Here is a 27,295-nt window from a genome sequence, read left to right on the forward strand (position 1 = left end):
GCTTAGTAATCATCGAACCCAGGGGCCAAAAGAGCTCAAATTCCTTTTCTTTCACACTTATCGAAACCGTCTCGGTTCCATTCCCTCTCTCTCTCTCTCTCAGAGTGCGTGTTTTTGTTTTCTAAAGATGGCTGCTATTTCGAATTCATTGATTTCGATTAGAGATCCTCGAACCCAATTTTCTTCTGGTAAGCTTTTCTATCCCATTTCTTTCTTTCGTCGACTGTATATTTAACATTGTACGTGTTCCTTCAGATTATCATGCATCAGTTGCTTCATTCTGTTTCGTTTTATCTTTCTATATCTCCTTCTTTGCTGGTGTTATTGAATTTAATAAATCTGTCTGAAAGATCTTCAATCGAGGGGAAAGGTTTTTATCAGAGCGATCATCCATTTTGTAAGAATAAAAAGAAAAGCAAAAGGAAGAAGAAAAATAAGAAGAGAAGGAAGGATTGCCAAGAGTGAAAAGTTGATGAAAAATGCTACAATCTTTCATTCATGCCGTGTGCTCTTTACAAGGTACTGCTATCTATATATAGCAAGTAATCTAACAAACTAACAGACTAGGAATAAGAATATTTGTACAATTTACTATCTAATCTTGTAAATACAGAAAAAGTACACGACACCTCATCCATTTGAGGGACTTTCTAGTAATTTATTTACAAAGGAATCTTCACTTGTTGTTGCTGAATGTAATGGCAGCTGTGGTGCAGTGTTGTTACCACGAGTGAGGGGATTATTCTGATCCTGCAGCTCCAAGGTAGTGGAAGGTGGTGATGCATGCTGCTCCAATACCCACACTGCCTTAATAACCCCGTGGCAAGATGGTGAATATAAATTTACTATTCCCATATTGGAAAGGTGTAAGTACAGAAGATAAGAGGGTAAGGATTTTGTGAAAATATCAGCAAGTTGAGAATTTGTTGAAACATGAGCAGGTCTTGATGCTGCCTTCAAGAATTTTGTCTTTAATAAGGTGACAGTCCACTTCGATATGTTTGGTTCTCTCATGGAAAACAGGGTTGGCTGCTATATGAATTGCAGCTTGGTTATCACAATATAGGTCATCAGCTTGTGGATGAGGTATAGAGAGGTCAAAAAAAGTTGTCTAAGCCAAGTAAATTCTATGGAGATGGAGGCTGACTAAAGAAGTAGAATCATAATTGATTTATCAAATATTAAAATATTAAATTTTCACTTCAAATAAATCTTAAAATATTCACCAAGAAGGTACTCGGTCATTATTAGCTATTAGACAACCCCAATTAACAGTAGTACACCTAGTGTAAAAAAAATTAAAAAAAAAAACATATTAACGCAAGAAAAGTTTTAGAACATTCGTTTGGTTATAGGATGATACGAGATAAAAATTAAAAATTAAAAGTTAAATAAAATATTATTATAATATAATTTTTATTTTTAAATTTAAAAAAATTAAATTATTTATTATATTTTATGTGTGAATTTAAAAATGTTATAACGATTATGAAAAATCAACCTCACACACCACATACCATTACTTTTGTTATTTTAAATTTTTTTTTTTACTAAATGTGTAGTATATGGATAATGAGTAAAATAATTCAATTGTTTTAAGAAAAATAAAACAGAAAAAAATTAAAAAATTATAGTGTGTGATGTATGAGACTTATAAATAATAAAACTTAATGATTATATAAGATGAGATGAGATAATTTGATTTATGTAACCAAACTAAGCCGTATTATTGTTGGAGTCTCTTGATATTGTTAAGGATGCGTTTAGATGTTGAGGTGATTTAAGATGATTTCAGTTAATCTATGAATAATACTGATTTTAGATGATTTAAGATGTGTTTGAATTTAACTTTTTTTTATAGAAAGTTAAAAAAATATTGAGGTTGTGTTTGGATGTTGAAGTGAGTTGAGTTGAGTTGAGTTGAGATGATAAAATATTGTTAAAATATTATTTTTTAATATTATTATTATTTTGAGATTTGAAAAAATTGAATTGTTTATTATATTTTATGTTGAAATTTGAAAAAATTGTAATGATGAGTTGAGAGGATTTTTGAAACCAAACCAAACCAAACCTGAGTCTCATTAATGAATCACTTTAACAACCAAACATAGCCATTATTTTTATTTATAATATAAAAAATTTTACTTATCATTCTTTACACCACACCACACGTTAATTTATTTTATATCTTTCTTTTAACTTGAGATAAAAAAACCTCTGACGTAACACAATACCAAAACATATAACAAGAGATGATAATAAAAGCTTAACCATTGTAACTAACGAATCCTAATATTACGTTGCAGAGGGTCCATTGTTATCCGTACGGAAAAATATTCTCGCCTCGTATACAAATATATGTATTTAATAAAATATTCATATAACATAATTTAATCTAAAAAATTTAAATTTTATAAATCAAATCTGATGCACTCTAATGATAATAAAATAATCCAATTAAATAAATAAAATAATATTTACAATTTTAAAATATGACTCGCATATTTTATTTTAAAAAAATAAATATAAAATTTATATAAAAAAAAATTATTTCAGAAGCACTTAAAAAAAATACACAAAACTTCTACGTACTAAAATAAAATAAAGTATATATCACCACCCATTAATAAAAGTTTCCGCCTCAAAGCTTAGTAATCATCGAACCCAGGGGCCAGAAGAGCTCAAATTCCTTTCCTTTCACACTTATCGAAACCGTCTCGGTTCCATTCCCTCTCTCTCTCTCTCTCAGAGTGCGTGTTTTTGTTTTCTAAAGATGGCTGCTATTTCGAATTCATTGATTTCGATTAGAGATCCTCGAACCCAATTTTCTTCTGGTAAGCTTTTCTATCCCATTTCTTTCTTTCGTCGGCTGTATATGTAACATTGTACGTGTTCCTTCAGATTTTTATGCATCAGTTGCTTCATTCTGTTTCGTTTTATCTTTCTATATCTCTTTCTTTGCTGGTGTTATTGAATTTAATAAATCTGTCTGAAAGATCTTCAATCGAGGGGAAAGGTTTTTATTAGAGCGATCATCCATTTTGTAAGAATAAAAAGAAAAGCAAAAGGAAGAAGAAATAGAAGAAGAGAAGGAAGGATTGCCAAGAGTGAAAAGTTGATGAAAAATGCTACAATCTTTCATTCATGCCGTGTGCTATTTACAAGGTACTGCTATCTATATATAGCAAGTAATCTAACAAACTAACAGACCAGGAATAAGAATATTTGTACAATTTACTATCTAATCTTGTAAATACAGAAAAGTACATGACACCTCATCCATTTGAGGGACTTTCTAGTAATTTATTTACAAAGGAATCTTCACAATACCCACACAACCCGGGAAGATGGTGAAATATAAATTTACTATTCCCATATTGGAAAGCTGTAAGTACAGAAGATAAAAGGGTAAGGATTTTGTGAAAATGTCAGCAAGTTGAGAATTTGTTGAAACATGAGCAGGTCTTGATGCTGCCTTCAAGAACTTTGTCTCTAATAATATGACAGTCCACTTCGATATGTTTGGTTCTCTCATGGAAAACAGGGTTGGCTGCTATATGAATTGCAGCTTGGTTGTCACAATATAGGTCATCAGCTTGTGGATGAGGTATAGAGAGGTAAAAAAAAAGTTGTCTAAGCCAAGTAAATTCTATGGAGATGGAGGTCATGGCACGATATGTTGCCTCAGCAGAAGATCTAGATACAAAAATTTGTTTTTTTGATTTCCAAGGGATGAGGGAGTGGCCTAAGAAGATGCAATAACCAGTGATGGATTTTCTTGTTTCAGGCCAATATGTCCAGTCTAAGTCTCAATATCCTTTAAGGTGGATTGAAGATGTTTAAGATAAAAAAAATGCCTTGGCTAGGAGCATTTTTAATGTATTTTGAGAATTTTGTAGGCTGTTGCAAGGTGAGTGGAAGTAGGATGATCTAAAAACGGACTAAGATCATGAGTGGGGTAACAGATATCTGGTCTAGTTAATGTTAGGTATAGCAATATGCCTATGAGGCGCTTATAAACAGTGGGATCATGTATAGGAAGACCAGAGGACTTGCTAAGTTTGTGGTTTTGATCCACTGGGATTTTTAAAGGTTTGGAGGCTAAATGTCTAAAATCTGCAAGGATGTCTAATGTATATTTTCTTTGGCAAAGATGGATACCAGATGGTGATCTTGTAACTTCAATGCCAGGAAAATATCTTAAGGGCCCAAGGTCTTTGATTTTAAAATGGTGATTGAGAAAAACTTTGAGAACAAAAATAGAATGAAGGGAATTACTAGCCACGACTATGTCATCCACTTAGACTAGAAGGGCTGTGAAAATGTCACCATTACTATAAGTAAAAAGGCTATAATCTGCCTTAGATTGAATGAAACCAAACTGAATGAGGGAGTGAGAAAACTTGTCATACCATTGGCGTGAAGCTTGTTTGAGGCCATAAAGACTTTTGAGCAGTTTGCATACTTGATTTGGAGAGCCTTTGTGATAGCCAGGGGGTCTTTTCATATAGATTTCTTCTTGGAGGTCACTATGGAGGAAAACATTGTTTACATCAAACTGTTGAAGATGCCATCCTTTGATAGCTGCTAAGGCAAGAAGGGTTCTGATAGTAACCATTTTCACAACTGGTGAAAAGGTCTCATGGTAGTCTATACCTTCTTGTTGAGTGAAACTTCAAGCAACTAACCTAGCCTTTTTTCTCTCGACAGTACCATTTGAGTGGTATTTAGTTTTGTAGACATATTTATAGTCAATGAGAATTTTTCCAGGGGGTAGATCAGTGAGGACCCAGGTTTTGTTTAATTCTAGAGCCTCAATCTCAGTCTCCATTGCCTTACACCAGTCAGAGTCTTTAACAACTTGTTTATAAGTGGTGGGATTAGTGTGTGAAGAGATTGTGGTAGAAAAGAATGAAAAAGTAGGTGATAATTTATCATAAGAGAGAGATGCAGATAAAGGGAATGAAATACCTGAGGAAAAAGGTGATGAAACCAGTGATTGAATAGGTGAGATAGAAGAAATCTGCTGACAGTGAAAGTCTTGAAGATATTGAGGAGCTCTTCTGGTTCTTGTTGATCATTTGAGAGCAGGTAGAGAGGAAGAGTTTAAAGGTGGTGTAGAAGAGTTAGGGGCAGGGGATGGAGGTGATAATGGAGAAGATGGAGGAAGTTATGGCATATATTGATGGTTGTTTGAGGAGAAGTAAGAGAAGATAAAGGGATAGGATTAGAAGAATATGAAGGGGAAAATGAAGAATCATTAAAAACTGGTAGCTGGGAAGTGGGTGAGAAAGAATTTTGATGATGTGAAGGAAAGATATGCTCATAAAAGGTGACATCTCTAGAAATTGCATTGGTGTCAAGATCAAGAAGATTATATCCTTTTACTCCAAAAGGGTAGCCAAGGAAAATGCATTTCCTGCCTCAAGGATCAAACTTTTTCTGTTTTGAGATAGGGTTGAGGCAAAACATAGACAACCAAAAATTCTCATGTGGGAATAAGTGGGAGGGGAATTAAACAAGAGCTCAAATGGTGTCTTATTGGACAACAGTGGACTAGGAACCCTATTAATAATGTAGGTTGCAGTAAGAATGCAGTCACTCCAATATTTTTGTGGGAGATCGGACTGTATTTTGATGGCTCGAGCAATGTTTAAGAGATGTTGGTGCTTTCTCTTTGGAATGCCATTTTGCCGTGGAGTCTCCACACAAGTTTTATGGTGTATAATTCTTTTTTTATTGAAAAAGTCTGTCATATGAAATTCAAGTCCATTATAACTTCTTAGAATTTGAACTTTGGTAGAAAATTGAGTTTCTACTAAGTTGCAGAAAGCTTCTATACAAGGCCTAGTATGTGACTTGGTTTTGAGTAAATGGATCCAAGTACTTCTAGAAAAATCATCTACAATGGTTAGGAAGTACTTGGAACCATCATAAGCTATAATTGAGTTGTGTCCCCAGATGTCACAGTGTATGAGCTCAAATATTTTTTTGCTTTTATGAGTGCTAATGGGAAAATGAAGTCTATGATGCTTAGCAATTGGACATATAAGACAAGATTTTTCACTAGAAATAGAAGATAAGTGATTTTTATAGAGGAATCTAAAATTACATGTAATTTTTAAATGGGTGTGTGGCCCATTCTACAATGCCAAATATCTAAAATGGAATCAACATTTTTGAAAGTAGTGGAAACAGAAAAACTTGTAAATAAAGGAACAAAAAATGATGAAGGAGAGCTGTTGGTGGAACTACAACAGTAACCAAATGGTATAGACCATTCTTTATCTCACCCATGCCAATCGTGGTCCATGATAAAAGGTCCTGAATAAAGCAAAATTGGGAGAAAAATATGAAGATACAAGAAAGGGAGTTAGTCAATTGTTTTGCTGAAATCAAGTTAAAATTGAAATATGGAACATAGAGCACATTGTGTAATACCAAGGTGTTGGTGAGTTTGACAGTGCCTATGTGAGAAACAGGTGTTGTGTTACCATTGGGAAGTCTTACCGCAAAGGAAACATTGGAAGTAATGGCTTAGAGAAATGATGTGCTAGCACCAGTGTCAATTATCCATGGTGTTTGATGTGCTTTGTTGTGTGCTTGAGTAGATGAAGTGAGGCAAAAATGAATACCATTCATGAGAGAAGGAGAAGAACAATCTATTTGGATAGTGTTAACTGAGTGGTTGGCAATGGAGGCCTCCTTTGACTGCAATAGAGACAATAGTTGTTGATATTGGTCCTTTGTAAATGTCAGTTTCTCATCTGCAGATGCTACTGGTTCAACTGAGGTGAAATGAGCAGATGAAAAATTGGGAGAGTTATTCATAGCATGCAATTTATGCCCAGGTGGATACCCATGAAGTTTATAGCATTTATCTGCCATGTGACCCATTAAGTGACAATAAGTGCAGAGAGGAGGTTGTCCATTGCTTGCTTTGAAACAGTTTTCAAGAATATGGCCTTGTATTTTGCAATGTGTGCAAAATGGTCTATCACATTTGTAGTTGGGTGGTTTGAAAGGTGTTTTGGATGGGATATGTGGCTGCCTAACAGCAAGTGCCATAGAGTCAGGGTAAGGCAAAACAGAAAGCATGTGATTCTGCATTTCTTGTTGCTGAATCATGGAGAAAATTTTGTTGATGGGAAGCAAAGGTTCTAACAACATGATTTGGTCACGAGTGACATGATAAGACTCATTAAGACCCATGAGGAATTGTATTACACAATCTCTTTGATATCTATCAAGGAGAACAATGAGCTTTCCACAAGTGCAATCAAGCAAAGGATCATATATGTGGAGTTCATCACATAATGTCTTAAGTTTGCCAAAATAAATACTCACAGAATCATTTTCTTGGTTCAAATTTGTCAAGGCCTTTTTCAATTGATAAATACGATGGCCATTTTGTTGAGTAAATCTTTCCTTGAGCTCAACCCAAATCTGTCTAGCATCATCAACAAGTGCAATGCTAGATTTCATAGAGGAGCTAATTGAATTTTGAAACCAAGAAACAACAAGGTCATTACAACGCTCCCATGCATCATGTAGAGAGTCAGTGGGGTTCTGTGGTTTTAACAAAGTGCCATTGATAAAACCAAGTTTATTTTTGGCTCGGAGAGCTCTGCACATAGCTCTGGACTAGGTGATGTAGTTTTCTGTGGTGAGGTGGTCTGGAACCAAAGGAATAGAAGGGTTGTCCCCATGGTCAAGTCTGTAAGGGTTGATGATGTTGGTGAAGTCTGTAAATAAGGTGTTTGAGTCGTCAGCCATGGAGAAATAAAATTTCACTCTTATGGCTCTAGTACCTTGTAACAATAAAAAGAAAAGCAAAAGGAAGAAGAAAAAGAAGAAGAGAATGAAGGATTGCCAAGAGTGAAAAGTTAATGAAAAATGCTACAATCTTTCATTAATGCCGTGTGCTCTTTACAAGGTACTGCTATCTATATATAGCAAGTAATATAACAAACTAACAGACTAGGAATAAGAATATTTGTACAATTTACTAACTAATCTTGTAAATATGACACCTCATCCATTTGAGGGACTTTCTAGTAATTTATGTACGAAGGAATCTTCACTTGTTGGTGCTGAATGTAATGGCAGCTGCAGCAACACTGGTGCAGTGTTGTTACCACAAGTGAGGGGATTATTCTGATCCTGCAGCTCCAAGGTAGTGGAAGGTGGTGATGCATGCTACTCCAATTCATTTTATCGAATTTGCTGGTGTTTACTTCTCTCAGCTGTAGTCTTAACCATTAAGTCTTTGTACGTCTTAGTGACTTTTGATCTGGAAATCCGTACCGTTGTTGTGTCGGATAATGACTTTGCTCGTCTTAGAAAGTCCCACTAGAATGGCAAACGTCTGAATTTAACTTTTCATCAGAAAGCAAAACTGGGTCTTAAGTGTATCGAGCCCTTGGTAAAGTTTCATTGTTATAGGTTATAGCCCGTTCTTAACTTCTTTTCTGGAGATGGGGATTTTGGCATTTGCACCTTGAGTTTCAGAAATGTAATTCAGTTTTCTTTCAGGCTTCTGAGGTTCTTCAGGGTCTGCCTAGGGTAGTTGGTTGGGAAGTTTATTTTTACCTGTCTTTTCCATCTAACATGCTGGCATCGCCCCCTCCGGCCTCAATCTTATGATACCATCTCAGACGTATAAACACACTTTTACATCTAATATTGTCATGATCTTGCTATTTCAGAAACAGTTGAATATGTTATTGTTTCTTTTCTTTTCTTTTTTAACCTTTTCATGTCGTCCCAATGGGAAGCAATGGCTCTTGAATATAGATGGCTGGCATACTTGACAGTTGATGGAGGTTCATTTCACTAGGGAATAAATCAATTCAAACTGATGTAAGAAGGTTTTACTTTGTTTTGGATGTTTCTTTTTGGGATTATATGTCCCTCTTGTTCCATTGTCTCTGGCCGTGAAGTAATGGTTCCTGCACTGTTGAGCGTGATTTCTGTTCAGCTATCATGTTTGGTTTAAAAATTTTGTTTACTTATCTCTTCCTGTGTTCTCTTTTCTAGGATTTTCTTTAAAGCCAATAAACCAGTTTCTTGGAAATGCTGCCCCCACCAACTTTTCACTTAAAACCAATCGTACAGGGAAATTACAACTTTATACATCCAAAAGATCAATTGTAGTTCAAGCTGGGTACAGGTAATATATTTTCCATTTCTACAGGATCCTAATATGCTACTTATGGCGCAAAAGTGCACAATACTTTTGATTTTGTTAGTTTGAAGTGAGTTGCTTCATTCTGTATTATTATTGGTTTTGAATGTATATCTTTAAATTTTTTTTTCATTTTTTGTATGAATGAAATTCTTGAAGCCAACATCATGCTTATATTGTGTAATTTCAGTGATCATGGAAAGCCAAGCAGTGCAAGCATCTTTGTAGGTGGTTTCATTTTGGGAGGACTGGTAGTTGGAACACTTGGTTGTGTATATGCACCTCAGGTCTGGTGCTTAACTGCTTATTTACCTGTAACTTCACTTGCAAATGGAAGAAATCATTATTAGCAGTGGATCCCTATGCTTCTCTTTTTTCCAGTTGCATGCGGCAATTTAGGGTTTTGTTTTTTTTTTTCTCACCATGTTTGTGGTGTTTATTTATCTCTAATATAGATAAGCAAAACACTTACTGGAGCTGACCGGAAGGATCTAATGAGGAAACTGCCCAAATTCATATATGATGAAGAGAAAGCTTTGGAGGTGAAAAATTGCTCTGAACTCTATTTGCTCTGTCTGTGATCAATTATCAGGATAAATCTTTTAAAAGCCTTTTCTTTACTTGTTCTTAATGGATATTTAACATCATTGTTTGCTACTTTACTTATATTTCTTTTCACTTTGGTAATTTTATAGTCTGTTCTGCTGACATGTTTTCCCTATGCTCAATTTTCTTATGTTAAATTGTTTTGTCTCTAAAATTATGTATACTGCTTTTGTTTCTTTTCTGAAACCTTGGTTATCAACCCCAAACTGATTATGAATAACCCTTCTTTTTGCAGAAAACGAGGAAAGTATTGGCCGAGAAAATCGCACAGCTGAACTCTGCTATAGATGATGTTTCTACTCAGCTCCGATCAGAAAAAGAACCAAATGGTGTTGAAGTGAACTCAGATGAAGTTGAGGCTGCCATGTAATTATCTTAATTACATTTTGGTATAAAAATGGCCTTCTCTGCCAGTAACTTACAGATTAATAAATAGTAGTTTAATTTCGTTTAGTTGTTTCTTCAAGCATGGTGGCTTTTAGTTGGTATGCATATTTTCTCAAGTACCATTCTGGTAAAATTGTTCGGCATTTGGGTCCACTTGAAAACAATATGATTCTAAACGTGTGTTCCAATCATGTGTATCAACTGCTATTTGATATGTCCATGATATAGTTTGGGTACTGAGAATATTAGATAATATCTCATTATTATTTATTATTATTTTTCGCTATTATTCAATATTCTATCATTACTTTTTCATTGCTATTCATAAAATATCTGAGAATACCTTACTACTCAAATGCAATCCGCTGTTACAAATTTACATTTTTTTTTTTTCAACTCTCCCAAGTTAACCCCTTCGCCGGTTAATTGTGTTTTGTCGTAGCCTTGAGGGACCCGGGTTTGTTGATATCTACCCCTTGAGTATATTCTATAAGATTGTATATCCTAGCCTTTAGGTCATAAACAGATAAACCCATTTTTCATGTTGTTGATGGTTCGTAATTCCAAATGCAAAGAACCTAGAGAGAAAATCGTTGGGGAAAAACCTATGTTTGAGCCTATTTACTAACATATACAGCACACGAATAATGTGGAAGTCTTCTGTATCAGCTAGCATGTAAAGTGTCTGCACCAATTTATATTTAGGTGGTTCATGTTGTCTTTTATTGTTCCATTTTTGTTAGTTATGTTTATCAAAACAAGCGGGGATTATTAACAAATTACAAATTATACTAATTCTGCAATATTTTTTTATTTTTCTAATCATAAAGGAGAGGTGGGGGCGACTAGCGTAGCTATCCTTCCTGAGCGTGATCATAGGATCCCCTCTTCACTGTGGAATGTCCGGTTTAAGCCACAGCTACTGTCTAATAGACAAGCCCATCACCACAACACCATTAACCTGTCAACCGGTCTAAAGTCCATCTCATAGACCCTTAGTTAGGCATTACTAATTCTGCAATATATTTTTACTAATTGCAACCTATTAGACGCGGAAATGTAAATCTTGAAAATGACTTTGGAGATCTCTACATTTCAAGCATCATCAATGTCTAAAATGTTGCTTTTCGTACAAGAAATAGTTGGCTCATGTGGTGGAGAGGCCTTTTAGAGTTCACTTCACAAACTTTCACGTGGAATTTTTAATGGCATCTCCAGCAGCATCATCAAGAAAATGACAAAAGATGGGTCTTTCCCACTTTTCTTTTGTGAGAAGATCATAATAATTTCGTGAAAAATATTTTAGTCATATAAAAATTATATAAAAATAAATTTATAAGTTAATGTTATTTGATATGATACGTTAAATTGTAAAATTATTTTTATTATAAAATATATCAAACTGATTTTATAAAGTCACATCAATTTATGAATTTATTTTATATAATTTCTTTATGTCTATAGCAGTTCACTAATTTCATTATTTCTTAAAACAATCCCAGCAACATTACTTAAAGAACTAGGTTTGGGACATCTTAATTAATTGAAAATATGATGGTGTGGACGTTAGCTTAGGAAAGGGAAAAGAAATTAACGAATTCCAATGGATAAACGATTTATTGATTGGTGCATCAAGAAAATAGGTGTTTTGATTTTAATCGATTTGGATATTATAAAGTAAGATGAAAATAAACGCATGAAGTGAATCCTATAATATTTATATATTTTATTTTAGACTCAAAATTATCTGAATTTGAAAGTAAGAACAAAAAAGTAAAAATAAAAACTCGAAGAAATGTCAATGCGGTGGGTCATACTACCAATCAGTTGCTTCGTAGATTGAATGACACAGATATAACCCGTTGAGTTGAACGTTGTCCATGACCAGCCATGAATGTTGTACCCTTTGAGAAATGCAAGGGCATTGCTGGAAGAAGCTAACGGGGTGCTCAATCTGTGGCTCAGATTATTAAGTTGCAGACTCAAACAGTACCTTATCTAATATATCTTCATATACCCTTCTCACCACACGTTCCTTCAACTCACTTTCGATCATAACTTTTCTTTTTCTTTTCCCTTTTTTTTGTGATTAAAAATGAACTTAACAATGACTATGTGCATGAAATTCAGTTTATTAACTAAAAAAAAATGATTCTACTGTATAAATAGAAAGGAAATTGTATCACTCAGCTTTAGTTGCAGACATGGCCAGCCACGCAGCTCTAGCTTATTCAAGAGTACCAATCAACACAAGGCTGCCCTCCAAGAACTCCCACTCTGTCCCCACCCAATGCTTCTCCAAGGTCTCTCTTGATCTCTCTCTAGTGCATAGAATTCATGCTAGAGAACGTTTTTTTTTTTTTGTTTCTTTATGGTTTTGTTAGGATTCTCAATTCATCTTGGTTGTGCAGAGGCTTGAAGTCGCTGAGTACTCTGGCCTTAGAGCCAGTACATGTATGAACTACGCCAATAATGGAAGGGATGCATCCTTCTTCGATGTTGTGGCTGCCCAACTTACTCCCAAGGTTCTCTTATATATTACTCCTTCTGGATTGATATGTGTATGTTTAAAGATTAGACCTGATTAGCTTGTTGTCTTGAGTTTATAATCCATTCATAAATCTCTGATTCTTTCTGGTATTATTTCACGCCTATCCTGTTATAAGCCCCAAAGATGCTTTGTTTAACATGTTATAAGCCCCAAAAATGGTTCCTTCTTGGCTTAATTGAAGAGTTCATCCTCAAACTTGCGTAAGCTTTATTCGAGCTTTTCAAAGAGTAAAGAACCATACCAAGTTGAACCAAAGTATAGGCTGCTTGACTAGCCACTTATGATCTATTTTTTGCCAAGTTCAAGTGGCTTGGTTCGTTTTACAACCTTAAGTCCCACCTTGTGATACGCAAAATCAACCTTTTTCACAATTGTTTTTTCACTAATAATTAATGCTTTCGACATATTCTTGAAATCAGACAACCGGATCAGCTCCAGTCAGAGGAGAAACAGTGGCAAAACTGAAGGTGGCAATCAACGGATTTGGACGCATTGGCAGGAACTTCCTTCGATGCTGGCATGGCCGTAAAAACTCACCTCTTGATGTTATTGTTGTCAACGACAGCGGTGGTGTCAAGAACGTAAGACACTTAATTTATTTACAAATTTTGGATGCCTTTATTGCCATGCTTTTGGGGAATAAACTTGGTTAGTATTAATGAGCATAATTTGTCATTGTAAATGCAGGCTAAACACCTACTAAAATATGATTCTATGCTGGGGACTTTCAAAGCAGATGTGAAAATACAGGACAATGAAACCATCACCGTTGATGGTAAGCCCATCAAGGTTGTCTCTAGCAGGGACCCTCTCAAGCTTCCTTGGGCTGAGCTTGGCATCGACATTGTCATTGAGGTAAGTCACATTCAAATCTCAACTATCAGAGTCTTCTTTAGTCCAGTATACAATACTTTTGTAACTCAAGTGGAGTATTTTTCAAGTTGGCTCTACTTCGGACAGACCTTATAAGTTTATTGAATAATTTGCCCTACAGGGAACAGGAGTGTTTGTAGATGGCCCTGGTGCTGGGAAACACATCCAAGCTGGTGCTAAGAAAGTCATCATCACTGCTCCAGCTAAAGGTGCTGACATTCCAACCTATGTTGTTGGGGTAAACGAAAAGGATTACTCCCATGAGGTTGCTAATATTGTAAGGTCAGTATTCATGTAGAGAGTCCTATGAGGGTATGGAAACAATTATGATTTGGCTTCAGCTAGTTGATTTCTTATGTTACCTCTTATAATGGTATACTCCAAACAGTGGTGAACTTTCTTTTTTGTTTCCCTTTTGCAGCAATGCTTCTTGCACCACAAACTGTTTGGCTCCTTTTGTGAAGGTCATGGATGAAGAACTTGGTAAGGGTTCATAAAATTAGGCTTCATAAATCTAATAAAACCCTTTATCGGAAAAACCTCTGTTGTATTTTATACTCCATTTTGTAAAAATGCATCTTTAATGCTGCCCTATGTTGCAGGCATTGTCAAGGGAACCATGACAACCACTCATTCCTACACCGGAGACCAGGTAGACAATCAAACACGAAGTCCTTCACGTACTTCCTGTAACAAATCCTATCAAGCTCCAAGTGTTATATTCATTTCAACTACATTGTGTATCTTTCAGAGGCTCTTGGATGCTTCACACCGGGACTTGAGGCGAGCCAGGGCTGCAGCTCTGAACATAGTCCCAACAAGCACTGGTGCAGCCAAGGCCGTGTCTTTGGTGCTACCCCAGTTGAAGGGCAAGCTCAACGGCATTGCACTCCGTGTGCCTACACCTAACGTGTCAGTTGTTGACCTTGTAGTGAACGTTGCGAAGAAGGGCATTTCAGCAGAAGATGTCAATGCAGCCTTCAGAAAAGCAGCCGAGGGACCATTGAAGGGCATATTGGCTGTGTGTGATGTCCCTCTTGTTTCAGTAGACTTCCGGTGCTCTGATGTTTCTTCCACCATCGACTCTTCATTGACCATGGTCATGGGTGATGATATGGTTAAGGTGGTTGCCTGGTACGACAATGAATGGGGATACAGGTGGGGATACTCAAATCACACGGACTCATACTCACTACTTAGCTTGCTGTATATTGATTTCGATTTCATTTATATATGGAAGAATCGATGAAGAATCTGAGTATGTGATTTCGTTTGGTAACTTTGATTCTGTTGTTTTACAGCCAAAGGGTTGTTGATTTGGCTCATCTGGTAGCAAGCAAGTGGCCAGGTGCAACTGTAGCAGGAAGCGGAGACCCATTAGAGGACTTCTGCGAGACAAACCCGGCTGATGAGGAATGCAAAGTCTATGAAGCTTAGATGACTAGCTGCAATGCTGCATCATCTTTTTGGCTTATTGCCTTGGGCTGAGGTTTCATCGATCGTTCATTTTTTTTTTTCCAATTCTGTTGTAATGAAAGTCGAGGGAGAGGATCAACAAAGTCATCGGACAGTAAAATATCAAGCCAGTTCTCCCACTCTGTAATAATCTTTCAAAACTAACGATTGTCAATGATGAGTTGTGTGAAAATGGTAATTCAGTAGTTGTACCAATAATCCATGTGCTGTTCTATGACCATTTAAAACGCACGCAATCACTTTACTTTCCTTTGACATTCAACCTCTAAGGGCTCATACCTTTGGTAGGGAGAAAAAAAATATGAATTTATAGAAATTCTTGGAACAATATATAATACGCAAATCATGAATAATGCTTAAAATCATCAAAGTTTTATGTTGTCAGCTTGGCACCTCTCACATTCCTTGTAGGGAGAGATTTCCATGTGCTCAAAAGGATTCGACCCACGGATGGTTGGATGAAGTTAAATGTAGATGACAAGCATTTGGGAAACCCAGATAATGTAGATGAGGAGGGAGTATAATCTGAAACCCAGAAGGGTGCATGGCTTTTTCTTCCTTTTATGGGTACTAATATAAAATCTGAACTAGGAGATATTCTCCATGGTTTGCATACAGCATGCAGAGTTAAAAATAGGCTTCGCTTGGACAGTAAAAATATTTCATCTCATCTCATCATTATAATTTTTTAAAATTTACAAATAAAATATAATAAATAATTTAATTTTTTTAAATTCTAAAATAATAATAATATTAAAAAATAATATTCTAATAATATTTTATTTAACTTTTATCTCAACTCATTATCTAAAAAGCATCATAATTTTGGTCCTGAAAGAGGGGGAGGGGAAGAAATAAAAAAAAGTACACTTTGAACGAATTAAAGCAACATGAAGTTAATTTGTATAATATGAATTTACGAAGATAGTTTATTTAATCGAAATGAAGATATACATGTAAGAGAAATGAAGACTAGAGGATACAAAAATATAAGCACAAGGATCAAAATTCTTAAAGAATTGGACAACGGAATTAAATTGTGCAATTCTTGTTTCTCTTAGTTTTAAGGGAAAAAAATTGCATAAACTTAATATTTTTATTTTATTTTTCTTAAATGATTAGTAAATAATGGGTGATACTTAGGTATTTTTTATTTATTTTTAAATTTTTAACAAAAATAAATTCAAGTTTAGTGCAAAAAAAAAATACAAGTAGTAACTTTTTTAAATTTAGATTATGTTTGGATGTTGAGGTAATATGATTTAAGTTGATATGTGAATAATAATATTTTATAAATTTTATTAATATATAATTTAATATAAATATATTAAGATATGTATTTAAATGTATAAAATAAATTAAAATGAATTTAACTTTTCATAAAAAAAAAAAATTGAGTTCCATAATATTTGGTTACGATATGAGTTAACTTTAACGATCAAACACACTCTAAAAAATAAAATAAAAAAAATAAAATGCGGCACTTTTAGGGCAAATTAGTATTTTTCATAATTAATTAATCATTAAATTGAGAAGTGGAGCGGAATGTCTTAAATTATCGAGGATTCGAGGGTCCACAATATAAACGCACGCCTTCCCGTAAACAATTTCCTGTCCAGTCTCGGAATTTGGAACCCTAATCAATTCGATACAAGATCTTATGTCCAAATTGAGAATCTCAGGAATGAGACGCGCTCTGGTATTTCTTCTGTTATTGGCGGGGATATATTTATCTTCAATTGGCGTTCTCTGCAGCTCGGCCATCACCAGCCCATCTCTCAAGGGTTTCAACGTCCTCAAACCTCTTTTGCCACCCTTGCCGTGAGTACCTGTCATTTTATATAGATTCGTGTTTTACATTCACTTAAGTACATGCAAAGATCAGGGACTTACATACGAATGCATGGATATGTACTTAATATAGGTCAGAGTATAAAGGGTTTAGGTATGTATGTGTCTCCTGAGTTTTCTAATTGATGTGTTGGGTGTTTGGTCTTTGATTGTAGCAAACTCGAGGTAGCAATAGTGGCGGATTTGGATGGAACCATATATTGTTTGGACCCTGATTCAAGGAAAATTCTGTGGTCGTTTGCGTCGGGCCGGCCGACTTACTCTTCATATCAGGCATTACTCGAGGATGAAGATGGTAAAAGTAATGTTTCTGACCCAAACAATGACTTCTACATTGACTGCGACGATGATTGGGCACTCTATCTGCATAGCAAGAGCTTTGGGAAAGTGGTACGCAAATTGCCCTTTCTATGCATGATGTTTCTTGTTTGATGGTGCATAGAAGTTCCCGTTTTGAATATCGGGGATATGTCAAACTTCTCAATTGTCATGTTTTCATTTGAAAGATATCATAGAAAATCTTGAATGAGAAGCCCGCCTAGAGGTGCTTTCATTTGCGTGAACGTGAAATTCTTCCTTTTGTTCTGGTGTGATGGAATTAATGATGTACAATCATTTTCTTTTGCATTCCAGAAGCTTGCATTCAGTGCTGAAGAATATGTCAGAAATGCTCCATATGTATCAGAGGATGGAGGAGTCACATTAGGAACAAAGAAAACCACTGTGTTTCTTGTTGATTTCAAGTCCGGAAAAGTAGTTTATACATATAAGTTGAATGAGTCTCCTTCCACATCAGGGGTTCGAGGTGCGGAAGAAAACCCTGTTTTATTGGATGAAGATGCTGAGGAATTGGTGGAGTCTGGTGCTTTGAACTTGGAAACTGTTGAGCAGCCGCTTTATATTAAGAGGATAGATTATGTATTGCAGCATTATTCTCCACACAATGGCAAAGTTTTGTGGAATTTGGCATTTGCTGAATTTGATGCTGCTTTTCGGTATCCAAAAATTGAGAGTTCTTATGGTGGGATTTCTCCTAAAACAGGGAAAGAGCTTAGTGAAGAGTATGGGGGTGATGTCAATTCGCAAATGCTTTATCAGTTAGCACCAGTTGTCTTTCGAATTCGCGATCATAGATTGATAGAATCTCTTTCTGTATTTGATAGACTAAATGACAATTCTGGAGGTAGACCACTCCCTCTGCCTGCTCCTGGTCACAATTCTCCCTCAAGGGTAATTGACCGATTACAGCTGCCTTCTCACGAAAATGAAGGCACACAAATGCTCACTTTGCCCACTCCTGAAAATAAGAACTCTGTGATCATGGTTGTGCAAGATGGAGATGCCAATGAATCTAATATCTCGAGAAAACCTGCTGAAATTATGTCTAGTTCTCGATATATTATATCCTTTCTTCTGGCTCTTATATCCATTATGGGCTTTGTGTTTTATCGATATGTAGCCTTTGGAGAGCAGCTTAACTCAAATAAGCATGGGGAGGAACTCAAAGTACAAGCAGGGGCTCCCAGAAAAAAGAGAAGTCGGAGATTGGGGAACAATAAAAAACTTGCCAGAGAGACTAAAGGAGTTCCACACATTGAAGGAAGTGAATGGAAGTCACTGCTAACGATTAATGATATTGTAGGTGGTCATGTAGAGGGACGTAGGATCGGTAAGTTAGTAGTTTCTAACAAAGAAATTGCTAAGGGAAGCAATGGTACTGTTGTACTTGAGGGAAGTTATGATCGTCGTCCGGTAGCTGTTAAACGCCTTGTGCAGACCCATCATGATGTGGCTTCGAAAGAGATTCAGAATCTTATTGCTTCCGACCATCATCCAAATATTGTCCGTTGGTATGGGGTGGAGTATGACCAAGATTTTGTCTACCTCTCTCTGGAGCGTTGTACTTGTAGCTTAAATGATTTGATTTTCTCATGCTCTGAATCTTTTCAAAGTCAAGTAATTATGAAGGATCAGGATTCCAACTTGAATGAGTTTGATGTCCAATTACAGTCGCTGAAGGATATTGAATTGTGGAAGAAGAACGGAAACCCTACACCCCAGTTGCTGAAATTAATGAGGTTAGTTTAATGCCTGCCTTACCTGCCCCTTTTTCTTCTATCAAAGTTTCTGAGCTTTGGAAAATTCTATGCACCACACTGTCATCTCACTTTCATCCTACTATATAAGATGTAGCATATTTATTGCTATTGGACGATATTTTATTGAATGTTTCTTTATCATCCAATGGTGATAAATGTGCCACATCATACATAGTGGGGTGAGAGTGGGGTGTATAGTATTACTCTAAATTTTTTTAAATTTTCTGTAGTGCTCTTTCAATAAATAGCAACTAAACTCCTAGTAAGTGCGAGTCATCAGCTTGCGTTGACTACATCCCTGCCCTTTAAAAATGAAAAACATCTTGTCAAAAAATAAATAGCAACTAAACAGAGTAGGAAATATATACCTTACTGAAGACGTTATCATTACATATGGTACTTCAAGTTTTTTTCACATGTTTCTACAACGATTGGTGTGCAATATCAGTTCTCTTACCAGTGTGAAGGTTCCAACAATTTTTGCAATGACCCCCTTTTTCCTATTCATGGTTAAAAACCAGGCTCAGAAGAAAATATGGTGACAACATTGATATTTTACGTGATATTCATTGAATTAACTGCCCCTTTAACGTTTTCTGATTCATGTATAACCCTGCTTTCAACCATCTCAAACATCTAACTTTGAGTTAGATGGCCCCACTTGCTCTATTCCCTTATTATAAATGATGACATGTAGTATTTTTGGTTGTGGTTGAGTGCGATTTGACGAAAGAAATGCTGCTTTTTAACATGTGCAATGAACTCATTGTGGGATCTTATGAAATGTTACTTAGAAATGAAGATTAACAAGTCCCTGATGAAAGCTGTCTCAGGTTTTCCTCAATTGCTTTACTGACTATGTAGTAGTTTTGCAATAAGCTGTGGCATAACCTGGAGTTTATTCTTTTCTTTGATTTTCTTTCCTTTTTTTTTCTTGGTGGAAGGGGAGGGAACTAGAGTGTGATGATAAATTCTTTTTCTTCTGTGTCTTTCCCGTACATGTGAATACAAAAGGTTTATAAACGCTAAAGTGTCCTATTAAGTCCATAGTGATGCTGACACACTTATAAAAAAAAAAGTTCATAGTGATGCTGATTATGTTTCATGACCATTTTCCTCCTATTAGAGGATTTGGTGGGAAGATTGCCATCTGGGTCTGATATTGGAACGGTGAACTGCTTTAGCAGTTGCTTTTTTTTTTTTTTTATAAGTATATCTGTTTTAGTAGTAGCTGGACTGATTCTTTCTTAAAGAATGTCAACTTGGCTAGTTCTGATCCTGAAAAATTTTGGAGACCCACAAGTGACCTTAGGGAACTGTATAACAAGATCTTGATTTATTTATTTTTAAGGTCAAAATCTTACTTTGCTTAAAAGTCAGACTTTTGATTGCGTGGTTTCTGTGGATGTGCTCATTAGATGTGAATTGCCTCCAGCTTCACAAGAATATTCCTTTCCAATTATAATTTTCTCCTTGGACACATGAAAACTAAAGCCCCCATTTTTTTTATTTATTATAATTACTTTCCTTATGAAATAAGAGTGTTGAATAAATTACATGAATTGCTTAGAATCTGAAAAGTAAAGAAACTGCTCAGAATTTGACGCAATTGTGATTTTTGCAGAGATGTGGTTTCTGGGCTTGCCCATTTGCATGAGCTTGGAATTATACATCGAGACCTAAAACCTCAAAATGTTCTTATAATAAAGGAGAGGTCTTTGTGTGCAAAGCTTTCAGATATGGGTATTAGCAAACGCCTTAGTGGGGGCATGTCTTCTTTAACCCAGCATGCTACTGGTAAGAACTTTTAACTAGTTTAACTGGTCAACACCTGAAACATACATATGGTTGATATGGTTGTTTAGGAATACAATTAGCTGAATGTCACTAGTAAGTGGTGTGAGTTGAGGAAAAATGTGAAGTTTTTGATGATTCTACAAACTTTCAGAATTAGCGTTGTGTCATCAGTGAAGCATTGCAACAAGCCTCTCAATTTCCCGTTGTGTTTTCTTCATTTCCTAATGGTGCAGGCTTAGCCTGCTATTGTTGTTGTCTAATTTTCTCTGTTGTTAACAATAGGTTGTGGGAGTTCGGGTTGGCAAGCACCTGAAATACTTCTCCATGGGCGCCAAACACGTGCTGTGGATTTGTTCAGCTTAGGCTGTGTTCTCTTTTTTTGCGTCACAGGGGGTAAACACCCCTATGGTGACAGTATTGAACGTGATGTCAATATTGTGAACAAGCGCAAAGACTTATTCTTGGTGGAGAATATACCAGAAGCTGTCGATCTTTTCTCTCTTCTCTTGCATCCCATCCCAGATATGAGGTAAGGCTTTTATCTTCACACTTCCTAATTCAGAAGTTTTAGTGATTCTATCATTAGCCATTAAACTGAGAAATCTAAAGAGCAATGTTATCTGCAGGCCTTCATTTAAGCATTTCACTCGTACACACCCTATCTTTTACCAGTAGGAAATATCTTGTTAGTTTAGTGAACCAATGACTGTGGGATCCTCTGTTTGCATGTTTTGGTGGTGTTCAAGTTCTTGATTTGCTGTCTGTATTATGGATGTAGAAATGGTTGAATACCTACTAGTAGCATAGTTCCGATTGCTAATCGTGACAATATCATTGATGTCATTGGAACGTGAAATAGGGTATTTCGATCCTCTTATGATGTTGTGGCTGCAATATTTTGCAGGCCAAGGGCTATGGACGTATTGCATCATCCTTTCTTTTGGGATTCGGAGATGCGACTCTCTTTTCTTCGAGATGTTAGTGATCGTGTTGAATTGGAAGACAGGGAGAATGAATCGGAGCTTTTAAATGCATTAGAAAGCACTGCAGTAGCGGCATTGAAAGGGAAATGGGATGAAAAGATGGAAACTGCATTTGTCAATAACATTGGCCACTACAGGCGATACAAGTATGACAGTGTTCGAGACTTATTGCGCGTCATAAGGAACAAATTAAATCATTACAGGGAGCTTCCTCAAGAAATTCAGGAAATTTTGGGGCCAGTACCTGAAGGGTTCGACAGTTATTTTTCAAGCCGATTCCCAAGGCTCTTAATTGAGGTTTATAATGTGATGTACATGTACTGTAAAGAGGAGGAATTCTTTCGAAAATATATAAACGAAAATCTAATTTAATTAAGAAATATATATATATATAATGTGTATAATAATGGCTATTTAATTTAATTGCTACTGCTCCACGGCCAGTTGTCTGTTGTATTTTTTAGATTTCAACTTTCCACAGTTGTGAATATAATAAAAATACGATCATATCTCATACAGTTAGGAATGTGAAGTGATTTTGCATATATATATATATATATGTTTATGTCTGATTCTGATTGCTCTTTGAAGTTAGCTCCATGCGAAAGCTTTGAAGTCAGTATTCGGTAAGGATGGTCTTGAGGTCAGGGGTTCATTTGTCAATTAGATGTACTATCTTCTCTTATTCTAGATCTTAAAAGCATTTCTTACATTACTTAATTTTCAAACATCTTGATATTTACCTTTGTAATTTTTCATTGTTTGGGGTCAACTATTCTTGTTGAAGCTTTAAATGCTGTAGAATCTTTTTGAATTCCGTTCCATTGATTGCTTAACGGGCGCCGGGTTTAAATCAAAGAAAATAGGGAGAAATTTATCATTTATTAGGAAGTACTTCAGCAGCAGTGTGTGCATAAATATTATGTAATTATTTTTAAAAAGAATAAAATTTATTATTAAAAAATTTTAAATTTTTTTTTATGTAAGTCTCGTATTTATTTATTTTTTTTAAAATAATTACACGATATTTATATATTCACGACTGTAACTATAATTTTTTTTTATTAGGTACTTATGCATGTTACTCTCATTTTATCGTAAAAGATTTAACAGTTTTGAGGTGAGTAAATTTTACACATTTTTTTAAAAAAATTGATAAATTTAAAATTTACATGAAAAAAAATCAATTCTTTAGAACAATGGATCTTAATTTTTTTCAAATAAAGTATACCAGGTTTGCACGTTTTAAAGCTGTATTTGACATTATTTTTAAAATTAATATAAATAATTATATAGTATGCAGAAGAATAACACATTTATTTCGTATTTAAGTTCAACCTCTCCATCTGAATTGGGTGGAGATTGTCAAATGATAGCAGTTTGAAGTTTGAACCGAAAGATCAAGTAGTAGTAGCTGACAGTGGCATGTGAACTGTAATCCCTTCAAATTTCCAGACATACTTTTGCCTGGTAGGACCCAATTAAAACCTATATTTATTTTTCAGATCTAGTAAACCTTTCTTTCCATATTTCCAATAATTATGTCTGCATGAATTGAAGGCAGATATAAAGAAGAGAAAACTATAGAGTAATCTTATTATTTTTTATCTAAAATCTTATTTATCATTTCAACATTTAAAATAATTTATACAATTTATTTTATTTGTACCCCAAGTATATTAAGATTGGCACCTGTAGCTACCCTACCCTTGAATGCAAAATAATAAAAAGGCATTAATTTTTTTTTACCTTAAATTTAAAAATAAATTTATTATACATCAATCACTACTTACTCTCACGCTATACACATAATGAATAATAATGTTATGGACAATGGAAGTAAAATAATGAATGTGTAGCAGAAGCAGTCAAGGGTCATGCATTTGGAGAGCCTATGTTCTCAAAAAGATTCCTGACAAATATTATGTACCTCCCTTGACTGTTTCTGTTAATCGTTCTACCCCGCCCCTCTGTTTGCATGACTCTCTCTTGTTTTTAGCTATGAATTTTAGACTTTTTGTGTTATTTTTTTATAAAATATTTAAATTATAGGTTATTGTAAGTGGATTATAGCTACGATATATATTATATATATATATATATACAGAACAATCTGAAAACGCGTTTTCAGGAACTTTAGGCATTTTTTATTTAATTTGTTGTCCTCTTTTTAGTGATACGCATGGAATATATAGGCAAGGCAATCATCATGATGATCAGCCGCATCATCATTTACACTAGTGTAAAATTGCCACCTTTGATCTGGACTTTGAATTTTAGTAGGACTGTTCCATTCTCTGACAAAACTATACGCTAGTGTTTCTCCTTTGAAGTCTTCCCCTGTAGGGTCGACCTTTCCTGTTTATGCCACATTATTTATTTTATTTTTTCAATTACTACTGTGACCTCACTGCCAAAGCAAGTCATGTAGGCCTATCCCTCCCTCTCTCTTTTATCATTTTGTTTCCTAAAGTATGCCCCTAAAAACAGGGCCAGGAAAATATATAAAAATCAGCAATAAGAAAATGGTATAAAGTGGACGTAGTACATGTTCGGGAAACTAGTATGTTTTAAAGAAAATTTCATACGAGATCATGATTAGACCAATACAATTAAAGCTGAGAGATCAGATCATCGGTGCATGGGAGTAGTAGTGAATATAATTCATGTCACATATTTATATAGTTGATCCACGTACGTACAATATATTATTAACATCGATTTAAGACCAATTTACATCCTTAATTAATTCTTTATGTTTTTTTAACTGACATCTACGTACGGATCATATATAAAATATATCTCTATTAAAATTGACAAAAATCTGTCACCTACGTACCACAATTTTAACGGATAGACTTGAATATTGAATCATATATGGTACAAGACAACAAAAAAAAAATATATATATATATATATGAGATACTCCAACATTAAATAATATTGAAAGTAAAAAGGTATATGTAATTTTCACACTATATTCATTATTCTGTATGAATTCAAGCAAAAACATTTGAGATAAATGATTTAAAAAAAAAAGGATATTATATTTAATCCCCCCCAAAAAAAAAAGAACAGTCCAATCGTAAGATTCTTGATCTATAAATATATATATATATATATATATATATTATATAGATATGTAATTATCAGAATTAATGTGTGTCCTGGCTAAGAGGATATATCTCACCTTCCCAAACCAAAATATTTCCACACTACTGCCAAGTACTACCACTTGCTCAAACTAAGCCATGGCCGCAGCCCACCTCCAGCTTCCTCTCTTCCTCTTCCTCCTGATCCTTGTCAACCCTTTGCTAACCGTTTATGGTGTCGGTATAAACTACGGTACCCTCGGAAACAACCTCCCCTCACCCAAGAAAGTAGCCCAGCTCCTCCAATCTACCCTCATTGACAAGGTCAAAATCTATGACACCAACCCTGAGATCCTCCAAGCCTTTTCAAACACAGGCATCGACCTCATCGTTGCCGTCGAGAACTACCACGTAGCTAACATCAGCTCCGACGTGTCCACCGCAGACGAGTGGCTCGCCTCCCGTGTCGTGCCCTTCATCCCCGCCACTTCCATTGTCGCCATTTGCGTTGGTAACGAGTACTTAACTACGGACGATGAGAAGCTCGAACCTAAGAAGTTGGTCCAAGCCATGCAGAACGTGCATTCAGTGCTAGTAGCGAGGGGGCTGGACCGCAAAATCAAGGTCACGACCCCACATAGCATGGCTGTTCTCGCTTCTTCGTTTCCTCCCTCAGGTTCTACTTTTGCCCTGAATCTCATGCCAACGATGACCTCCATAGTTGGCTTCCTAGCGGACACGGGTGCACCCTTTTTGGTCAATGCTTACCCATATTTCGCGTACCGGGACAACCCGGGAACGGTCAGTTTAGAGTATGCATTGCTGGGAAACGCAACCCACGGCGTCCGTGACCCTAAAGGTTATGTTTACGGAAACATGTTGGATGCACAGATTGATGCTATTAGGTCAGCCATCACTGCTTTAGGGTTTGGAAACCAGACCGTTGAGATTACGGTATCGGAGTCCGGGTGGCCGTCTAAGGGTGACCACGGCGATATAGCTGCCACGCCACAAAATGCAAAGACTTACAACACTAGGTTGATAGAGCGTGCCCAATCTTATAGAGGGACACCCATGAAGCCTAAAGACAAGATTGAGATCTTTGTGTTTGCTTTGTTCAATGAGAACAAAAAAGAAGGGAGTGTGAGTGAGAGAAATTTTGGGATCTTTAATGGGGATGGATCTAAGGTATACGATGTGGACCTGAGCTGCCAGTTTTGTAGCAACGGAGGGACATTTGGGTTTGGTGAGAAAGTTTCCGGTGGAGGAGCCAGAGGTCCATCGGTCTGGTGCATTGCCAAGCCGCATGCTGATGAGAAGGTACTTCAAGCTGTGCTGGATTTTTGCTGTGGGCCTGGTGGTGTGGACTGCAGGGAGATTTACGAGAGTGGAGATTGCTTTGAGCCTAACAAGCTTCTTGCACATGCATCATATGCCATGAACAATTATTATCAGATGCATGGAAGGAACTACTGGAACTGTGACTTCAAGGGCACTGGGCTTGTTACCTTCAGTGATCCAAGTAAGTACATGATCAGATCGATCGAGCTACATTTTCTTTTTATGATCACTTCTTTTTTTTCTATTTTTAGTTAGTTCCACCACAAGATTTTTGATCGTCGATCCAACCCAGATCCGACATTAGTAATATATTTCTGCTTCTTGCAGTTCTACTTTCTTACGCTATGCCAATATTATAGATGAATAAACAAAGCATCTTTCTTTCTGATTTTCATTTAAATATGATTTCTGATTAATTATGTAGTACTGACTGTCTTTCGGTTTGTTTTATTGTCACTGGTTAGGTTATGGAACATGCCGGTATCCTCAACAGTGATTCAAAGACTAAGGAATGACAGGGGTGTTAATTATGTGGTTGACAGCTTTTGTTATTGTTTAATTGCTGGTACTACCTGTTAAAGTAAGATGTGAAATATGTTATATGATCATCAGCAGGAATATTAATTGGCTTGATTTAGAGATCATCACTACCAAACTTCGATCAAAAGAATCGGACTACGCTTTGATCTTGTGGGGGATTTTGAATATTTGGTTTGGTTTGGTTTGTGTGTCAAAACAAAAAACAAAAGAATGGGGTACTGCTATTCAATCAAAAAAAGAGCCTTTTCATTGGGATAAGAGAAAGATGGATGCATGCATGTGGTTAAAGTTGAGGACAATTGTCTCCACAATCAAAGGCTTTTCTGTTTGAAAAAGATGTCGCTCTTTTTAACGGATTGATCAAATCTGTTTGTTCTGGTTCACATCTACAAGCTGTCTAGGCCTGTTCTTAAACGAACGGACGGTCGGCCTATTTAGAAGTTAACAAAACGGGATGGATGTCTAATTTTTCCCGATCGGAACGCGCGCGAAGAAAGCCAGCTGACTCC

At 35.8% G+C, this 27,295-nt stretch overlaps 4 protein-coding genes across 5 annotated transcripts; all 4 read left to right on the plus strand.

Annotated features, from left to right (window-relative positions):
* Nucleotides 1–10,459, plus strand: LOC109011491. 2 transcript variants are annotated; one of them, XM_018992734.2, is made up of 5 exons: nucleotides 1–188; nucleotides 9,043–9,175; nucleotides 9,381–9,477; nucleotides 9,646–9,732; nucleotides 10,032–10,459. In XM_018992734.2, exons 1-5 carry the CDS (start codon nucleotides 128–130, stop codon nucleotides 10,164–10,166), a joined length of 513 nt encoding a protein of 170 aa, XP_018848279.1. In that variant the 5' UTR covers nucleotides 1–127; the 3' UTR covers nucleotides 10,167–10,459. The 2 variants fall into 2 exon arrangements, with proteins under 2 accessions (XP_018848279.1, XP_035551542.1); XM_035695649.1 differs by lacking the exon at nucleotides 1–188 and adding an exon at nucleotides 2,633–2,837.
* Nucleotides 10,460–12,242: 1,783 nt separating this feature from the next.
* LOC109011490 (glyceraldehyde-3-phosphate dehydrogenase B, chloroplastic-like) lies at nucleotides 12,243–15,281 on the plus strand. The gene is made up of 9 exons (XM_018992733.2): nucleotides 12,243–12,486; nucleotides 12,595–12,708; nucleotides 13,154–13,315; nucleotides 13,422–13,589; nucleotides 13,729–13,889; nucleotides 14,029–14,090; nucleotides 14,210–14,259; nucleotides 14,359–14,765; nucleotides 14,909–15,281. The coding sequence occupies exons 1-9, from the start codon at nucleotides 12,388–12,390 to the stop codon at nucleotides 15,042–15,044; spliced, it is 1,359 nt and encodes a 452-aa protein (XP_018848278.1). The 5' UTR covers nucleotides 12,243–12,387; the 3' UTR covers nucleotides 15,045–15,281.
* Nucleotides 15,282–16,664: 1,383 nt separating this feature from the next.
* Nucleotides 16,665–22,345, plus strand: LOC109011489 (serine/threonine-protein kinase/endoribonuclease IRE1b). Its single transcript, XM_018992732.2, has 6 exons — nucleotides 16,665–16,904; nucleotides 17,090–17,324; nucleotides 17,568–19,012; nucleotides 20,658–20,830; nucleotides 21,113–21,359; nucleotides 21,735–22,345. The coding sequence occupies exons 1-6, from the start codon at nucleotides 16,744–16,746 to the stop codon at nucleotides 22,183–22,185; spliced, it is 2,712 nt and encodes a 903-aa protein (XP_018848277.2). The 5' UTR covers nucleotides 16,665–16,743; the 3' UTR covers nucleotides 22,186–22,345.
* A 2,608-nt stretch (nucleotides 22,346–24,953) lies between these two features.
* Nucleotides 24,954–26,968, plus strand: LOC109011488 (glucan endo-1,3-beta-glucosidase 12-like). The gene is made up of 2 exons (XM_018992731.2): nucleotides 24,954–26,427; nucleotides 26,711–26,968. The coding sequence occupies exons 1-2, from the start codon at nucleotides 25,065–25,067 to the stop codon at nucleotides 26,740–26,742; spliced, it is 1,395 nt and encodes a 464-aa protein (XP_018848276.1). The 5' UTR covers nucleotides 24,954–25,064; the 3' UTR covers nucleotides 26,743–26,968.
* The last annotated feature ends 327 nt before the right edge of the window (nucleotides 26,969–27,295 follow it).

This window comes from Juglans regia, chromosome 11 (assembly GCF_001411555.2).
Source record: "Juglans regia cultivar Chandler chromosome 11, Walnut 2.0, whole genome shotgun sequence".
NCBI classification, from domain to species: Eukaryota; Viridiplantae; Streptophyta; class Magnoliopsida; order Fagales; family Juglandaceae; genus Juglans; species Juglans regia.

Excerpts from the sequence above, each read along its gene's own strand:
- LOC109011491 (XM_018992734.2), top strand. The coding sequence starts at position 128 with ATGGCTGCTATTTCGAATTCATTGATTTCGATTAGAGATCCTCGAACC. Across the intron at positions 9,176-9,380 it reads GTAGTTCAAGCTGGGTACAG|TGATCATGGAAAGCCAAGCA; the intron begins GTAATATATTTT and ends GTGTAATTTCAG. Across the intron at positions 9,478-9,645 it reads GTTGTGTATATGCACCTCAG|ATAAGCAAAACACTTACTGG; the intron begins GTCTGGTGCTTA and ends TCTCTAATATAG.
- LOC109011490 (XM_018992733.2), top strand. The coding sequence starts at position 12,388 with ATGGCCAGCCACGCAGCTCTAGCTTATTCAAGAGTACCAATCAACACA. Across the intron at positions 14,260-14,358 it reads ATTCCTACACCGGAGACCAG|AGGCTCTTGGATGCTTCACA; the intron begins GTAGACAATCAA and ends TGTATCTTTCAG. Across the intron at positions 14,766-14,908 it reads GACAATGAATGGGGATACAG|CCAAAGGGTTGTTGATTTGG; the intron begins GTGGGGATACTC and ends GTTGTTTTACAG.
- LOC109011489 (XM_018992732.2), top strand. The coding sequence starts at position 16,744 with ATGTCCAAATTGAGAATCTCAGGAATGAGACGCGCTCTGGTATTTCTT. Across the intron at positions 17,325-17,567 it reads GCAAGAGCTTTGGGAAAGTG|AAGCTTGCATTCAGTGCTGA; the intron begins GTACGCAAATTG and ends TTTGCATTCCAG. Across the intron at positions 20,831-21,112 it reads TTTAACCCAGCATGCTACTG|GTTGTGGGAGTTCGGGTTGG; the intron begins GTAAGAACTTTT and ends TGTTAACAATAG.
- LOC109011488 (XM_018992731.2), top strand. The coding sequence starts at position 25,065 with ATGGCCGCAGCCCACCTCCAGCTTCCTCTCTTCCTCTTCCTCCTGATC. Across the intron at positions 26,428-26,710 it reads TGTTACCTTCAGTGATCCAA|GTTATGGAACATGCCGGTAT; the intron begins GTAAGTACATGA and ends GTCACTGGTTAG.